This window comes from Anser cygnoides, chromosome 2 (genome assembly GCF_040182565.1).
Source record: "Anser cygnoides isolate HZ-2024a breed goose chromosome 2, Taihu_goose_T2T_genome, whole genome shotgun sequence".
Taxonomy (NCBI): Eukaryota; Metazoa; Chordata; class Aves; order Anseriformes; family Anatidae; genus Anser; species Anser cygnoides.
The window spans coordinates 163,398,404-163,410,629 of record NC_089874.1 but is presented as its reverse complement, the minus strand read 5'-3'; the positions used below and the strand labels follow the sequence as shown (position 1 = coordinate 163,410,629).

General features: G+C 60.8%; 1 protein-coding gene across 25 annotated transcripts in view; it reads right to left on the bottom strand.

Annotated features, from left to right (window-relative positions):
- Positions 1-254: 254 nt before the first annotated feature.
- The window catches only part of PLEC (plectin), a 56,974-nt gene continuing 45,002 nt past the window's right edge, over positions 255-12,226 (bottom strand). For 24 of the 25 annotated variants that reach the window (XM_066990905.1, XM_066990907.1, XM_066990906.1 and 21 more), the window contains 3 exons: positions 8,427-11,807; positions 974-7,930; positions 255-395 (listed from right to left, as the gene is read on the bottom strand). In XM_066990905.1, the coding sequence (XP_066847006.1) occupies positions 1,607-7,930; positions 8,427-11,807 (9,705 nt within the window). In that variant the 3' untranslated portion in view covers positions 255-395; positions 974-1,606. The remainder of the gene's footprint in view (positions 396-973; positions 7,931-8,426; positions 11,808-12,226) is intronic. The other variant, XM_066990930.1, reaches the window with a different exon arrangement.

The window sequence follows — 12,226 nt, the reverse complement described above, 5'->3', positions numbered from 1 at the left end:
CCCACACCAGCCTGCTCGCCCCGTGGAGCCTGGGCACAGCGGGAGCTCGTGTGGGGAGCCAGAACTGCTCTGGCACGGCCGTGGCTGAAAAGCCTCCACCGCCGGCCACGCTACCCCTGCACGTGCTTGGAGGAAAGCAATGCCCCGTGGCCATTTCACAGTCACAGTCTGGAGGATGTGCCCCCCCCCAGCAGCAGCCCCGCAAGCTGCAGGACCACGGGAAGCCCCCGAGAGCAGGGAAAGGTCAGCATTACCTGCGCAGGTGAGCTCAGCCGAGGCGCTGCCGCGTCCAGGGCTCCCCTCGAGCCGATCCACGACCTGCTAACGTTGGAGACCCAGCTGAGGAACTCGCCCAGCGGCAAGGGGACATCTTTGGTGGGACTGGAAAAAGACATCTGCCAGAGAGAGAGCGCGTTATTGCGGGTGATGGGAAGGAGAGGAAAGCCAAGAGGAAAGGAATTCCCATAGGAAAGAGGAGACCGGTTCTAAGATCCGCTTTCTCTCCAGCCAGAGCGCGCTCCAGGCCCGCCCCACACAGAGGCTCCCACGGCTGGAGGAGCCTCGGCGAGGGGAAGACGTGCAGCCGGCAGCGGGCTGGGGCCTGGGTGCAGAAACCACGCGCAGCACGCACAGACCCCGGCTGGCTTTGGCAGCAAGGAGTCAGCAGGGCTCCAGCATGGGCTCTGCCGAGCGGCTGCCAGTTTGTTAGGCTACGTCAGCGTTAAGAAACAGACCTTGTGCGGAGCACTTCCCAGATACACGGAGAGACAGACAGATAGATAGATAGAGAGCGAGGTGCAGGTGCCGCCGCCAGCTGGCGGCCACACAGCTGCGCGTGGGGCAAGCCAAGCGAGCGGGCGGGCTGGCGGAGGTGGTGGGCACGCAGCGAAGCCCCTGGGTGGGCGCAGCGGCGGTGCGGGGCAGCTCCCTCCGCACGGCGCGGAAGCAGCGGGCAGCGCCAGCGCGCACTTACGGTCGGGGCACCGGGTCCGTGGCGGCGGCAGGGCTGTGCCGGGAGGCCAAGGAAAGGAGCTGGGGCAGCTCGGGAGGGGGCGCAGAGCCCCTGTGCCGTGCTGAGGGCAGGTGGAAGGGTCCGGGTGGCTCCAGTGGTGCACGGGATCGGGCTGCCCGGTGCTGAGCGGTGGGGGAGCCTGCGGCAGCGTCCTCCACCGTCCCAGCCAGGCATGCCGCAGGGACAGCGCCGTCTCCTCCTTCAAGGTGCGGGGGTGAAGCCGGTAGGTTTTAATTACAAAAGAGTTGCTAAGTGGTTAGATCAAAAACACAAAACTGTTTTCAGGTTCTGCTTCGCTGTGTCCGAGTGGCTGGGCAGGATCTGCTCTGCAGAGGGCACGAACGGCAGCAAGCTCCCGGGGCTGCGGATCTGGGAGGGTAGTGTGTTCTCTCTCACATCTCTTAATATACAAATACTGTCAGAACAATCGTATATATTAATATATTAGTCTTTTTGGTTAAACTTTAGGCACTGCTTTGGAAGAATGGAGTTTAAAAATTAAAAAAAAAATAATAGTGATTAGCCAGCAGCATTGCAACATGCGGAGCGGGAGAGGCGGGCGGGCTCCTCAGAGGCTGGACGGGGCAGGCAGCCTCACGCCACGCTGAGCGGAGGCCCCCACAGCCCTGCCACGCTCGCCTGCTGCCCGCAGCGCCCGCTCAGGAGGGATGGGGTGACGGAGGAGTCTCCTGCATCCACCGCACTCTGGGGACCTGCCGTGTATCTGCGCCCAAAGCTGGAGGACGAGAAGGAGGAGGAAGAGTAGGTCATGGAGAAGCCAGAGCTGGTGGCGTCGAAGCTCCCTCGCCTGGAGCTCGACCTGGATCCCGTCCGGGAGCCCGACCGCGAGCCGGAGGTGGATCCGGCACTGCTGACGTTGTAGGGGCTGTAGTAGCCCTTGCTGGACTGGGAGGAGGCCTCCAGCAGCCGCAAGCCGGTCCCGTCCTCGATCATGCTCCGGTCCATCGCGTCCTTGTAGGAGATCTTCAGCTTGGTTTTGGGGCAGGTGAGATACTTGGAGTAGGTGTTCACGTCCCGCAGCTTCTGGGCCGTGCGTGTGTCGATGGTGCCCTTCTGCAGTGCCTCATCCAAGGAGACCCGGCCCTCGACATCAGGCTCGATCAGGCCCCCCGTCAGGTACTGCACCTCCAGGAAGCGCTGCCCGGCCTCGTAGTATAGCCAGCCCTTCTTCAGGGCCTGGGCCGCTGACATCTTCGTCTTGGTCCGCGGGTCCTCGAAGCCGTAGAAGGCCTTCTGTGCCAGGTTGATGCGGTCCACCATGATTTTGTCAACCAGGCCCTTGTTCACCGCATCCGCGACAGAACACTTGTCCCCGGTGTTGGGGTCAATGATGCCCCCGGTGCAGGCCTGGGCTTCCAGCAGTCTCTGCCCCGTGATGTTGTCTACAAGGTTGCGGTGCATTGCCTCCGTGATGGACACCTTCTCCAGAGTGTCCGTGTCCAGGATGCCTGCCACCGGCCCGGTCTCCTCGGTCGGGTCACTCCACATCTGCGTTCTCAAGGGGGCCGGGCTGACAGTATAGGAGGAAGACGAGCCCACAGAAGACGATCGCGACCGGAAGCCACCCATGTTGCCAGAGAGCATGTCCGCAAACTCAGTGATGGAAAGGGTGCCTGAGCGGTACTGGTCCAGGGCCGACTGGTCGATCAGGCCCTTGCTGATGGCATCATCTATGTCGTACTGGCGCCCCGAGCGCCTGTCGATGATCATGGACTTCACCACGCCATCAGAGGAGGAGGTGGTGATCTCCTCCCACTCGCACTCCTGTTCTGACAGCTCCAGGTAGGTCTGGTGGTCGATGAGGCCCTTGCGATAGGCTTCATACACGGACATCTCCTTGCCTGTCTCTGGGTCGACGATCACAACCCTGCGCTTGCGGACAGAGGACTTGGAGGAGGTCTTCCTCTCACGCTTCTTCTCCTTCAGGGGCAGGAGGCAGAGGCCGGTCTCTGGGTCGGTGATGCACCTCTCCATGAGCTGCAGGTAGGTGAGGTTCTCCTCCGTGTTCGGATCAAAGAAACCCTTGGTGTCATCACTGGGATCCAGTAGGATCTCATTCATCTCCTCGTCGAAAAGGCCCCTCTTGTAGGCAATCTCCACAGGGAGGCGATGGCTCTCCTCGGGATCAATTATGCCTCCTGTGGCAATCTGGGCCTCGAGCAAGCGGATCCCATGGTCCTTCAGGATCAGACCCTTCTTCATGGCCTGGAATAGGGAGATGAGCTTTCCAGTGTAGGGATCCCGGTAGCCAGTGACCGCCCTCTCAGCAGAGAGCAACTTGTCCTTGAACTCAGGGCCCACGATGCCCATCCGCACAGCCTCCTCCACAGTCAGCTTGAGGCCCTTGATGGGGTCAATCACGTACCCCGTGGCCGCCTGCGCCTCCAGGAGCTCAAACGCGGTGCCTGGCCTGATGATGCCCTTCTTCATGGCCTGGTACACGGACAGCCGCTCCTTCGTGGAATCCACGAAGACACCAGCAATGCAGCTGGTGCCCTCCAGGAACTTCTTTAGGTTCTTGGAGACCTCCTCGATGGAAGTGAGGCCCTCCTGGAGGCGCTGGGCGGTGGCTTCATCCATCACCTGCGAGCGGACCAGCTCCTCCACGGTGATCTGCTTCCGCAGCCCCCGGAAGGTGAGCTTCCTCGTGTCGCAGAGTGGGAGCAGGAGGAGCCCGCTGGTCTCATCTTTGCGGCACCGCTTCAGGAGCTGTGTGTAGCTGAGCTTCTCATCCGTGGATGGATCCACATAGCTTCGCACCTCACTGGGCTCAGACAGCATGTCATACGTGTCCTTGTTGATGAAGCCCCGCTGGTAGGCCACCTCCAGGGGCAGATGGAAGCCCAGGTGTGGGTCAACGATGCCACCAGTGGCTATCTGGGCATCCAGGAGCTTGAGGGCCTCTTCGCTAGGAATGAGGTCTTTCTTCATGGCCTGGAAGATGGAAATCTTCTGTTCACTGTATGGGTCTCTGTAACCTGTCACAGCCCTCTCTGCGGACAGGAGTCGGTCATGGATTTCAGGCCCCACCAAGCCTTTCCTGACGGCTTCATCGACAGTCAGCATCTCGTTCTTTATGGGGTCAATCATGAAGCCGGTGGCCGCCTGGGCCTCCAGGAGGGAGCGGGCCACCTCAGAGCTGATCAGCCCCTTCTTCAAAGCCTGGTAGATACTGAGTTTCTGCTTGGAAGAGGGGATGTAGATGCCAGCAACGCAGCCTGACCCATAGAGATACTTCCAGATAGTCTCCACATCCAAGAGCTCCCGGAAGGTTTTGGAGCCCTGCTTCAGTAGGTTGTAGATGTCCTGAGAGATGATCTTGGCCTCATAGAGGTCCTCGGCTGTGATGCGGCGCCGGACATAGTCATAGGACGTGAGATTCTGCTGCCGAATGATCTCAGTCTTCTCGATGATCTCAATGATGATGATGATCATGCGCTCCTTGGACACACGGCCTGACTGGAACTCCTCCATGAGCTGCTTCCTCTGCTCCTCGGGCAGCAGGTCTGAGTGCATGATCTCCCAGAGTGACATAGAGGAGCCCGCCCTGCTGCCCACGGGGATGTCCACCTGTGTCTCCTCAAACACCTTTCGCGTCTCTGCCTCCGTGTACACGTGGGTGGTCTCTACCACCGTCGGCTTCTCAGGCTCCCGCAGAGGCAGCAGGTACAGGCCTGTCTCAGGATCCTCGATGCACCTCTCCTTCAGCTGCATGTAGGTGAGGTTCTCATGCGTGTTGGGGTCAAAGAAGCCCTTGGTGTCATCGGTTGGGTCAGAGAGGATCCGGTTCATCTCCTCATCAAAGTAGCCGCGCTTGTAAGCCACTTCTACGGGGAGGCGGTGGCTGTGCACGGGGTCGATGATGCCGCCGGTGGCGATCTGGGCCTCGAGCAGGCGGATGCCGTGCTCCTTGACAATTAGTCCTTTCTTCATGGCCTCAAAGAGTGAGATGGTGTTCCCCGAGTAGGGGTCCTTGTACCCAGTGACAGCCTTCTCAGCAGACAGCAGCTTCTCGTGCAGCTCGGGCCCGACAACGCCGGCCTTCACCGCCTCGTTGACATACAGTTTCCTGTTCTTCACAGGGTCAATCAAGAACCCAGTTGCTGCCTGGGCCTCCAGGAGGACCACAGCAGTGCTGGACCTCAGCAGGTTCCTCTTCATAGCCTCATAGATGTTCAGCTTCTCCTTGGTCGCCTCCACGTAGACGCCGGCAATGCAGTCACTCCCATGCAGGAATCTCCTCACTGTCTCTGTCTCGGCGAGCTCTTTCACTGATTTCTTGCCTTCTTTCAGTTGCTCATACTGGGCTTTGCTGATGATGCGGGACTCCACCAGCTCGCTGGCAGGTACAGGTGCCCGGAGACCGCTGAACGTCAGCTTCTCCTGCTTTTTGGTCTCTGTCTCCTCAATGATGGTGATCACAATCTTGATGATCTTCTCAATGGTCACTTTGCCAGTCTTGTACTGTCGGAGGAGCTCCCGACGGTGCTCCTCTGTAAAGTACTCGGAGTGGATCAGCTCCCAGATAGTCATTGTCTGGCCCTTCAAGCTGCCTGCTGGGACTTCCACCACCGCCTTATCAAAGCTCTCCTTTGCCTGGCTGTCCGTGTAGATCTCCTCCTGCTGTGACTGGATGGCTCTGTCCGAGAGGGGCAGCAGGTAGAAGCCAGTCTGCTTGTCACGGTGGCAGTTCTTCTGCAACTGGGCATAGGTGACGTGTTCTTGGGTGTTGGGACAATAGAAAGCTTTGATCTCATCATGGGCCGCAGACAAAGCCTCGTTCATCTCCGGGTCAAAGTAGCCTCGCTTGTAGGCAACCTCGAGCGGGAGCCGGTGGCTATTCACAGGGTCGATGATGCCTCCAGTGGCAAGCTGGACATCCAGCAGACGGATCCCAGTGTCACCGGGGATGAGCCCCTTCTTGAGCGCTTGGAAGAGGGAAACTGTCTGGCCTGTATAGGGATCCTTGTAGCCAGTCACAGCCTTCTCTGCGGACAGCAGCTTCTCATGAAACTCTGGCCCTACAGCCTCAGCCTTCACTGCCTCGTCAACAGAGAACAGCCTGTTCCTTATGGGGTCAATGATGTAGCCAGTGGCAGCTTGCGCCTCCAGCAGGGACAGGGCGATCTCTGGCTTCAGCAGGTTTCTCTTCAGGGCGTCATAGAAGGTGAGCTTCTGGCCAGTTGACTCCACTAGGATGCCAGCAATGGCATCTGTGCCCTTCAGGTACTGCCTCACAGACTCCATCTCCGCCACATCCTTCACAGACTTCTTGCCCTGGTGCAGCTGGTTGTAGAGGTCCTTGTTGATGATTTTGCTTTCCAGCAACTCAGCGGCAGGCACAGGGGCCCGGAGCCCCTCGAAGCACATCTGGCTCTTCTTCTCACTTTCCTCCACAACCGTGATGATGATCTTAATGATCTTCTCCACTGTGATCTTGCCAGTCCTGTACTGCTGGATCAGGTCCCGCCTTTGGTCCTCAGTGAAATATTCAGAGTTGATGATCTCCCAGATGGTCACCGTCTTCCCTTGGAACTTCCCAAATGGTGCTGTCACTGTGGCCTTCTTAAAGACGTCCTTGGCTTCTTGGTCGGTGTAGACCAGCTCTCTCCCTGCAGCCGCCTGGTCGGTGAGCGGAAGGAGGCACAGTCCTGTGTCCGGGTCAGTCACACACCGCTCCATGAGCTGCAGGTAGGTGAGGTTCTCCTGTGTGTTGGGGTCGAAGAAGCCCTTGGTGTCATCGCTGGGGTCAGAGAGGATCTGGTTCATCTCCTGGTCAAAGTAGCCGCGCTTGTAGGCAGCTTCTACGGGGAGGCGGTGGCTGTGCACGGGGTCGATGATGCCGCCGGTGGCTATCTGGGCCTCGAGCAGGCGGATGCCGTGCTCCTTGACGATGAGCTCCTTCTTCATGGCCTGGAAGAGGGAGATCTTGTCTCCCGTGTAAGGATCTTTGTAGCCAGTTACTGCTCGTTCAGCAGACAGCATTTTATTGTGCAGTTCTGGCCCAATCACTCCCTCTCTAACCGCCTCGTTCACTGAGAGCCTCGCATTCCGCACAGGGTCAATTATGAAGCCAGAGGCAGCCTGCGCTTCCAGGAGGACCAGCGCGGTGCCTGGGCTGAGCAGCTTCTTCTTCATGGCTTCATAGATGCTCATCTTTTGATTGGTGGGTTTGATTAACAAACCAGCAATGCTGCTCTTGCCCTGCAGGTACTTCTTGACGTCTTCCCTCTGTGAGAGCTCACCAACACTCACAACACCCTTCACCAACTTGTCTAAGTTCTCCTTGCTCAATATGCCAGCCTCAGCTAGCTTCTCTGCAGATACCTTCTGACGAATGCCATCAAAGGCGAACTCTGGCTCCCCATTTTGTGCTAAGCCATCCACCACGTCTCTGCCGTTGGGCACGGCTTTGATATCTGGCATCTGTGTCATCGTAACTACAACTTCCTCGGGCAGGTCATCTGTCTGGATCATGATCTCTCGTGTCTGGGCAAGGGCGGCCTTGTGCTCTTCCTGCATCTGCTCGAGCCTCTCCCTAAGCTTCTTGTTTTCCTCTTCAAGGAGTTTTTCTTGCTGCTGCCGTTGTCTCTCCAGCTGCTGCAGCTCCTCCTGCTTATGCCTAACATTCTCCTCTGCTTCCTTCTGATGCTTCTTGGCTTCATCCAGCATGGCCTTCAGTTGTTGCTTCTCCTGCTCCATCTCCTTCTGCTGCCGCTCCTGCTCTGCCTTCAGGTTCTGTGCTTTGTCCACTTCGTCTTTAAAGAGCTTCTCCAACTTAGCTTTCTCCTCCTCGATAAACTTCTCCTTCTGCAGCAAGGCATCCTTCTCCGTCAGGAAGGTCTGCTGGAGGATCTGCGTCTCCTGGCGGAGCTGTGCCTGCTGGGCCACCTGCATCTGGAGTGGGAGAGAGGACAGCACAGTCAGATGGCAACGTTCCCCCAGGAGGACAGCACTGGCAGGGCAGCGGGGGTGGGAGGACAGGCAGCAGGGTGCTACTGGGCTGCGCTGGGACGCGTGCTAGTTAGGGATGTGTCGCCCAACCGCTCGGCTACGCAGGTTAAGGGTTAAGGGAGCAGCACTGGGGTTAGGGAGCTACAGCAGGCAACACATGGGTGAAACGAGCAGGGAAAAGACAAGCTCTTTTGCGGGATGAGGGACTCGCCACCCAGCTACCGAGGCGCGGAGCTGGGGACAGCTCCTGTCTGCAGAGAGGAGCATGGCAGGACGCCCCCGGGCAGAGGCCAGCAGCCAACTCAAGGGCTGAGGCCAGCTCCCAGAGCCCGTCCAGCCACTCATGCACCCACTGTCCTGGGACACGGTGTGAGGCAGCTAGGGAGAAGGAAGGTAGCCCTGCGTACCACCACCGCTAAGGGGACCCGTAACCCAGTACCTCCTCCGCCTTCTGCTGCAGCAACGCCGCCTCCTGCTTCAGCTTCTCCTTCTCCTGCTCCAGGTCGGCGATGGCCCTCCGCAGCTTCTCCGCGTCCTGGTCGCTTTGCTGCCGCTGGATCTCCAGAGTGTGCACCAGCGTCATCTTCTCCTGTGTGGCCAGCTCAGTCTCGTGCAGCCTCCCACTGATCTCCTCCGCCTGCTTCTTGAATCGCTTGGCCTCCTCCTCAGCCTTGGCCTGGGCCATGCTCATTTCCGCCACATGCAGCTTGAGGCGCTCAGCCTCGGCAGTGATCTCCAGCTGCCGCCGGCGCTCAGCCTCCAGGGTTTTCTGGAAGCCCTCGGTCTCCTCGGCCAGGCGCTGCTGCATCTGCTCCTTGTCCTCCTGCAGCCGCTTGGCGTGCTCCTGAGCCAGGTCCTTCTGCTTCTGCAGCATCTCTGCCTCGGCCTTCAGCCGTGTGGCCTCCTGTACTGCCTGCATCTTCTCCTTGAGCATCTTTTCTGCCAGCGCCCGTTGCTGTGCCAGGTCATCCTCAGCCAACTTCCGCATGCGGGCAGCCTCCTGGGCCTCCACACTGAGCCGGGCAGCCTCCTCTGCCACCTGCTTCATCTTCTCAGCCTCCTCTGCCAGAAACTTCTGTGTGTTGTCTTTGTCCTTGAGGATCAGCGCCTTGTTCTCCTCCTCAATCCGACTCTTCAGTTTTGCTAGCTCCTCCATCTGCACCCGGACCTTGAAGAGCTCCTCCTCCACCTGGGCCTTCTGCCGCACAGCGTCAGTCACCTCCTCCTTCAGCCGCTGCAGCTCCTCGTCCAGGATGCTTTTCTGGTGGTCCGTCTCGTCCAGCTGCAGCTTCACCTTGGTCAGCTCCTGCTCCACCTGCGCCTTCTGCCGCAGCGTCTGCTCAGCGAACTTCTTGTGTTTCTCCATCTCGGCATCCGCCAGCTGCTTCTGCCTCAGGGCCGCCTGCTCCGCCTGCGCCCGCTTCGCCGCCTCCAGCTCAGCCTCCTTGCGCAGCTTCTCCGCATCTGCCTGGGCCTGCGCCTTGGCCTGTGCCTCTTCCTCTGCCCGCTGCTTCTGCCGCTCGGCCTCTTCCACCCGCTGCCGAGAGAGGCTGGCGTCCTGCTCAGCCTTGCTGCGGGCGAACTCGGCTTCCTCGGCCAAACGCTTGGCCCTCTCGGCCTCCTCCCGCAGCCGGTCAAGGAGGCTCTGCTCCTGCCGCCGCGTCTGCAGCAGCTCCTGCTCCTTCTGTTGTACGGCGGCCAGGTGGGCCTTCTCCTCTGCTGCGATGCGCTTCTGTGCCGCCTCCCGTGCCAGCTGGATCTGCCGCTCCGACTCCTTCTCCGCCAGCTCCTTCTGCCGCCGAGCCTCCTCCACTGTGGCCTTCAGCCGCTCCACCTCCTCCAGGGCCAGCCGCCGCTGCCGCGCAGCCTCCTCCTCAGCTGCCAGGATGGCCTGCACCTTCTCCTCGGCCTCCCGCCGACGGCCCTCCTCCTCCAGTGCCAGTGCTCGCTGCCTCTCGGCCTCCCGCTCAGCCTGCTCCCGGCTGCGCTGCACCTCCTCTGCCTCGCCACGGATGCGGTTCAGCTCCCGCTCCAGGTCGGCCTTGCCCGCCGAGGCCTTCTCGAAGCTGGCCTTCAGTGCACGGATCTCCTCCTCAACCTGGCGCCGCTGCCTCAGTGTGTCCTCCACGAGGCCCTTCTGCCGCTCCAGCTCGCTCTCCGAGGAGCGCTTCAGCAAGGCAATCTTCTCCTCGATGTCCTGCTTGTGCTGGGCAGCCTGCTCCTCCAGCAGCTTGCGCTGGTAGGCCTCATCCTCTGCCAGGCGCCGCAGCCGCTCATTCTCAGCCTCTTTCTCCTTCAGGGCGATCTCGGCCTCTGCCTTCAGCCGCGAGGCCTCGTTGATGGCTGCCAGCTTCTCCTTCAGGATCCGCTCGGCCTCAGCCCGCTGCCGGCTAGCCTCCTCCTCTGCGAGCTGCCGCTGTCTCTTGGCTTCCTCAGAGAGGGCCCGCAGCCGGGCAGCCTCCTCTGCCAACTCCCGCAGCTTGCTGGCTTCAGCCTCCAGCCGCTGCTTGGACTTCTCGCTAGTGGAGCGTGACTCCTCCTCTGTCTTGGCCTTGCTCTCCAGCAGGACTTCCATCTCAGCCCGCAGCTTGGCCAGCTCCTCCTCCACCTCCTTCCTTTTCTGGATGGCCTCGCTCACCTCCTTCTTCAGCCGGAAGAGCTCCTCCTCCAGGAGCAGGCGCTGCTGCTCCCTATTCTCCATCTCTGCCTTCAGCCGGATCAGCTCCTGTTCCGCTGCCAGCTTCTGCTGGGCCGTGCCCTCTGCGAGCTCCCTCTGCTTCTCCAGCTCCTCCTCCGCCAGCTCCTTCTGCCGCAGGGCCGACTCCTCCGCCTTGGCACGCTTGCGGGCCTCCCGCTCCGCGTCTTCCTTTTGCTTCTCTGCCTCCTCCTGCGCCAGAGTCTTCTTGTGGGCCACCTCCTCTGCCTGCAGCCGCAGCCGCAGCGCCTCGTTGGCCTTCTGTCGCCAGTGCTCCAGCTCCTTCTCAGCCTCCTCCCGTGACTGCTCGGCCTCCAGCTGCTGCCTCTTCAGCCGCTCGGCCTCCTCCTGCAGGTGGGCCACTGTGATGTGCTCCTGCTGCAGCGACAGCTCCAGCTGTGCCGTCTTCTCGGCAAAGGAAAGCCGCTTGCTCTGCAGCTCGGCCTCGGCGCTCCGCTGGGCCACTTCCTGGGCCACCTGGATCTGCCTCTCCTTCTCAGCCTCCGCCTGCCGCATCCGCCGCTCAGCCTCCTCTGCCTGCAGCCGCAGCTTCTCCAGGTCCGCCAACGCCTTCTGCTTCTCCCGCGCTGCATCCCGCTCGGCCTGCACCTTGCGCTTCAGCTCCTCCTCTGCCTCCCGCTTCTTCTGGCTTTCCTCCTTCACCTGTCGGCGCAGGCGCTCAGCCTCCTCCTGTGCCTGCCTCTTCTGTCGCTCGGCCTCCTCAGCACGTGCCCGCAGCTCCTGCAGCTCCGTCTCGGCACCAGCCCGCTGCTTCTCAGTGGTCTCCAGCTGGAGGCGGATGAGACGGATCTCCTCCTCCACCTTCTTGCGGTTGTACTCAGCCTCCTCGATTAGCTTGACCTTGGACTTGATTTGGTGGTCGGAGTTCTGCCGCAGCTGCATCAGCTCCTGCTGGATGTTCTGCTTCTGCTGCTCAGCGTCCACGGCCACCACCTCCCGCCGGGTGACCTCCTCCTGCATGCGGAGCTGCAGCTCCCGCGCCTCCGCTTCCGCCTGCGCCTTGGCTTTGGCGTGGGCCTCGGCCAGCTGCCGCTGCTTCTCCAGCTGGGCCTCCACCTCCGCCAGCCGCTTCCTCTCCTCCTCCTTCAGCTTCTCGGCGGCTTTCTGGAGGAGAAAGAGGGTGCAGAGAAAACAGAAAGGGGGAAGAGAGAGAAATCACAACGGATGCGACCAAGCCACGGCGTCAATGCCAGCCACAACCACGCACCACCGAGACACGGGACGGTCCGGGGCAGAGGGGTGGAGGATGCGCATGGAATGGCGTCGGCTCCCTGGGCCTCCCCACGAGCTGGAGGCGGTGGCGCCAGCTTCCAGAAGACGTATGGCAGACAGGGGACACACGACTACTGATCTGACTTAGCAGGGCGCGGGCAGACAGGCGACAGGACCCGGACAGCAGTGCGGGAAGCAGGATGACCCACGTACCACAGACAAGGAATGGAGCGTGAGCCAAGCCCAAGGCAATGGAGACGGATGCAAGCAGCTTGCACACCACCACCGTGCCCGCTGCCGTCCGGGCAGAG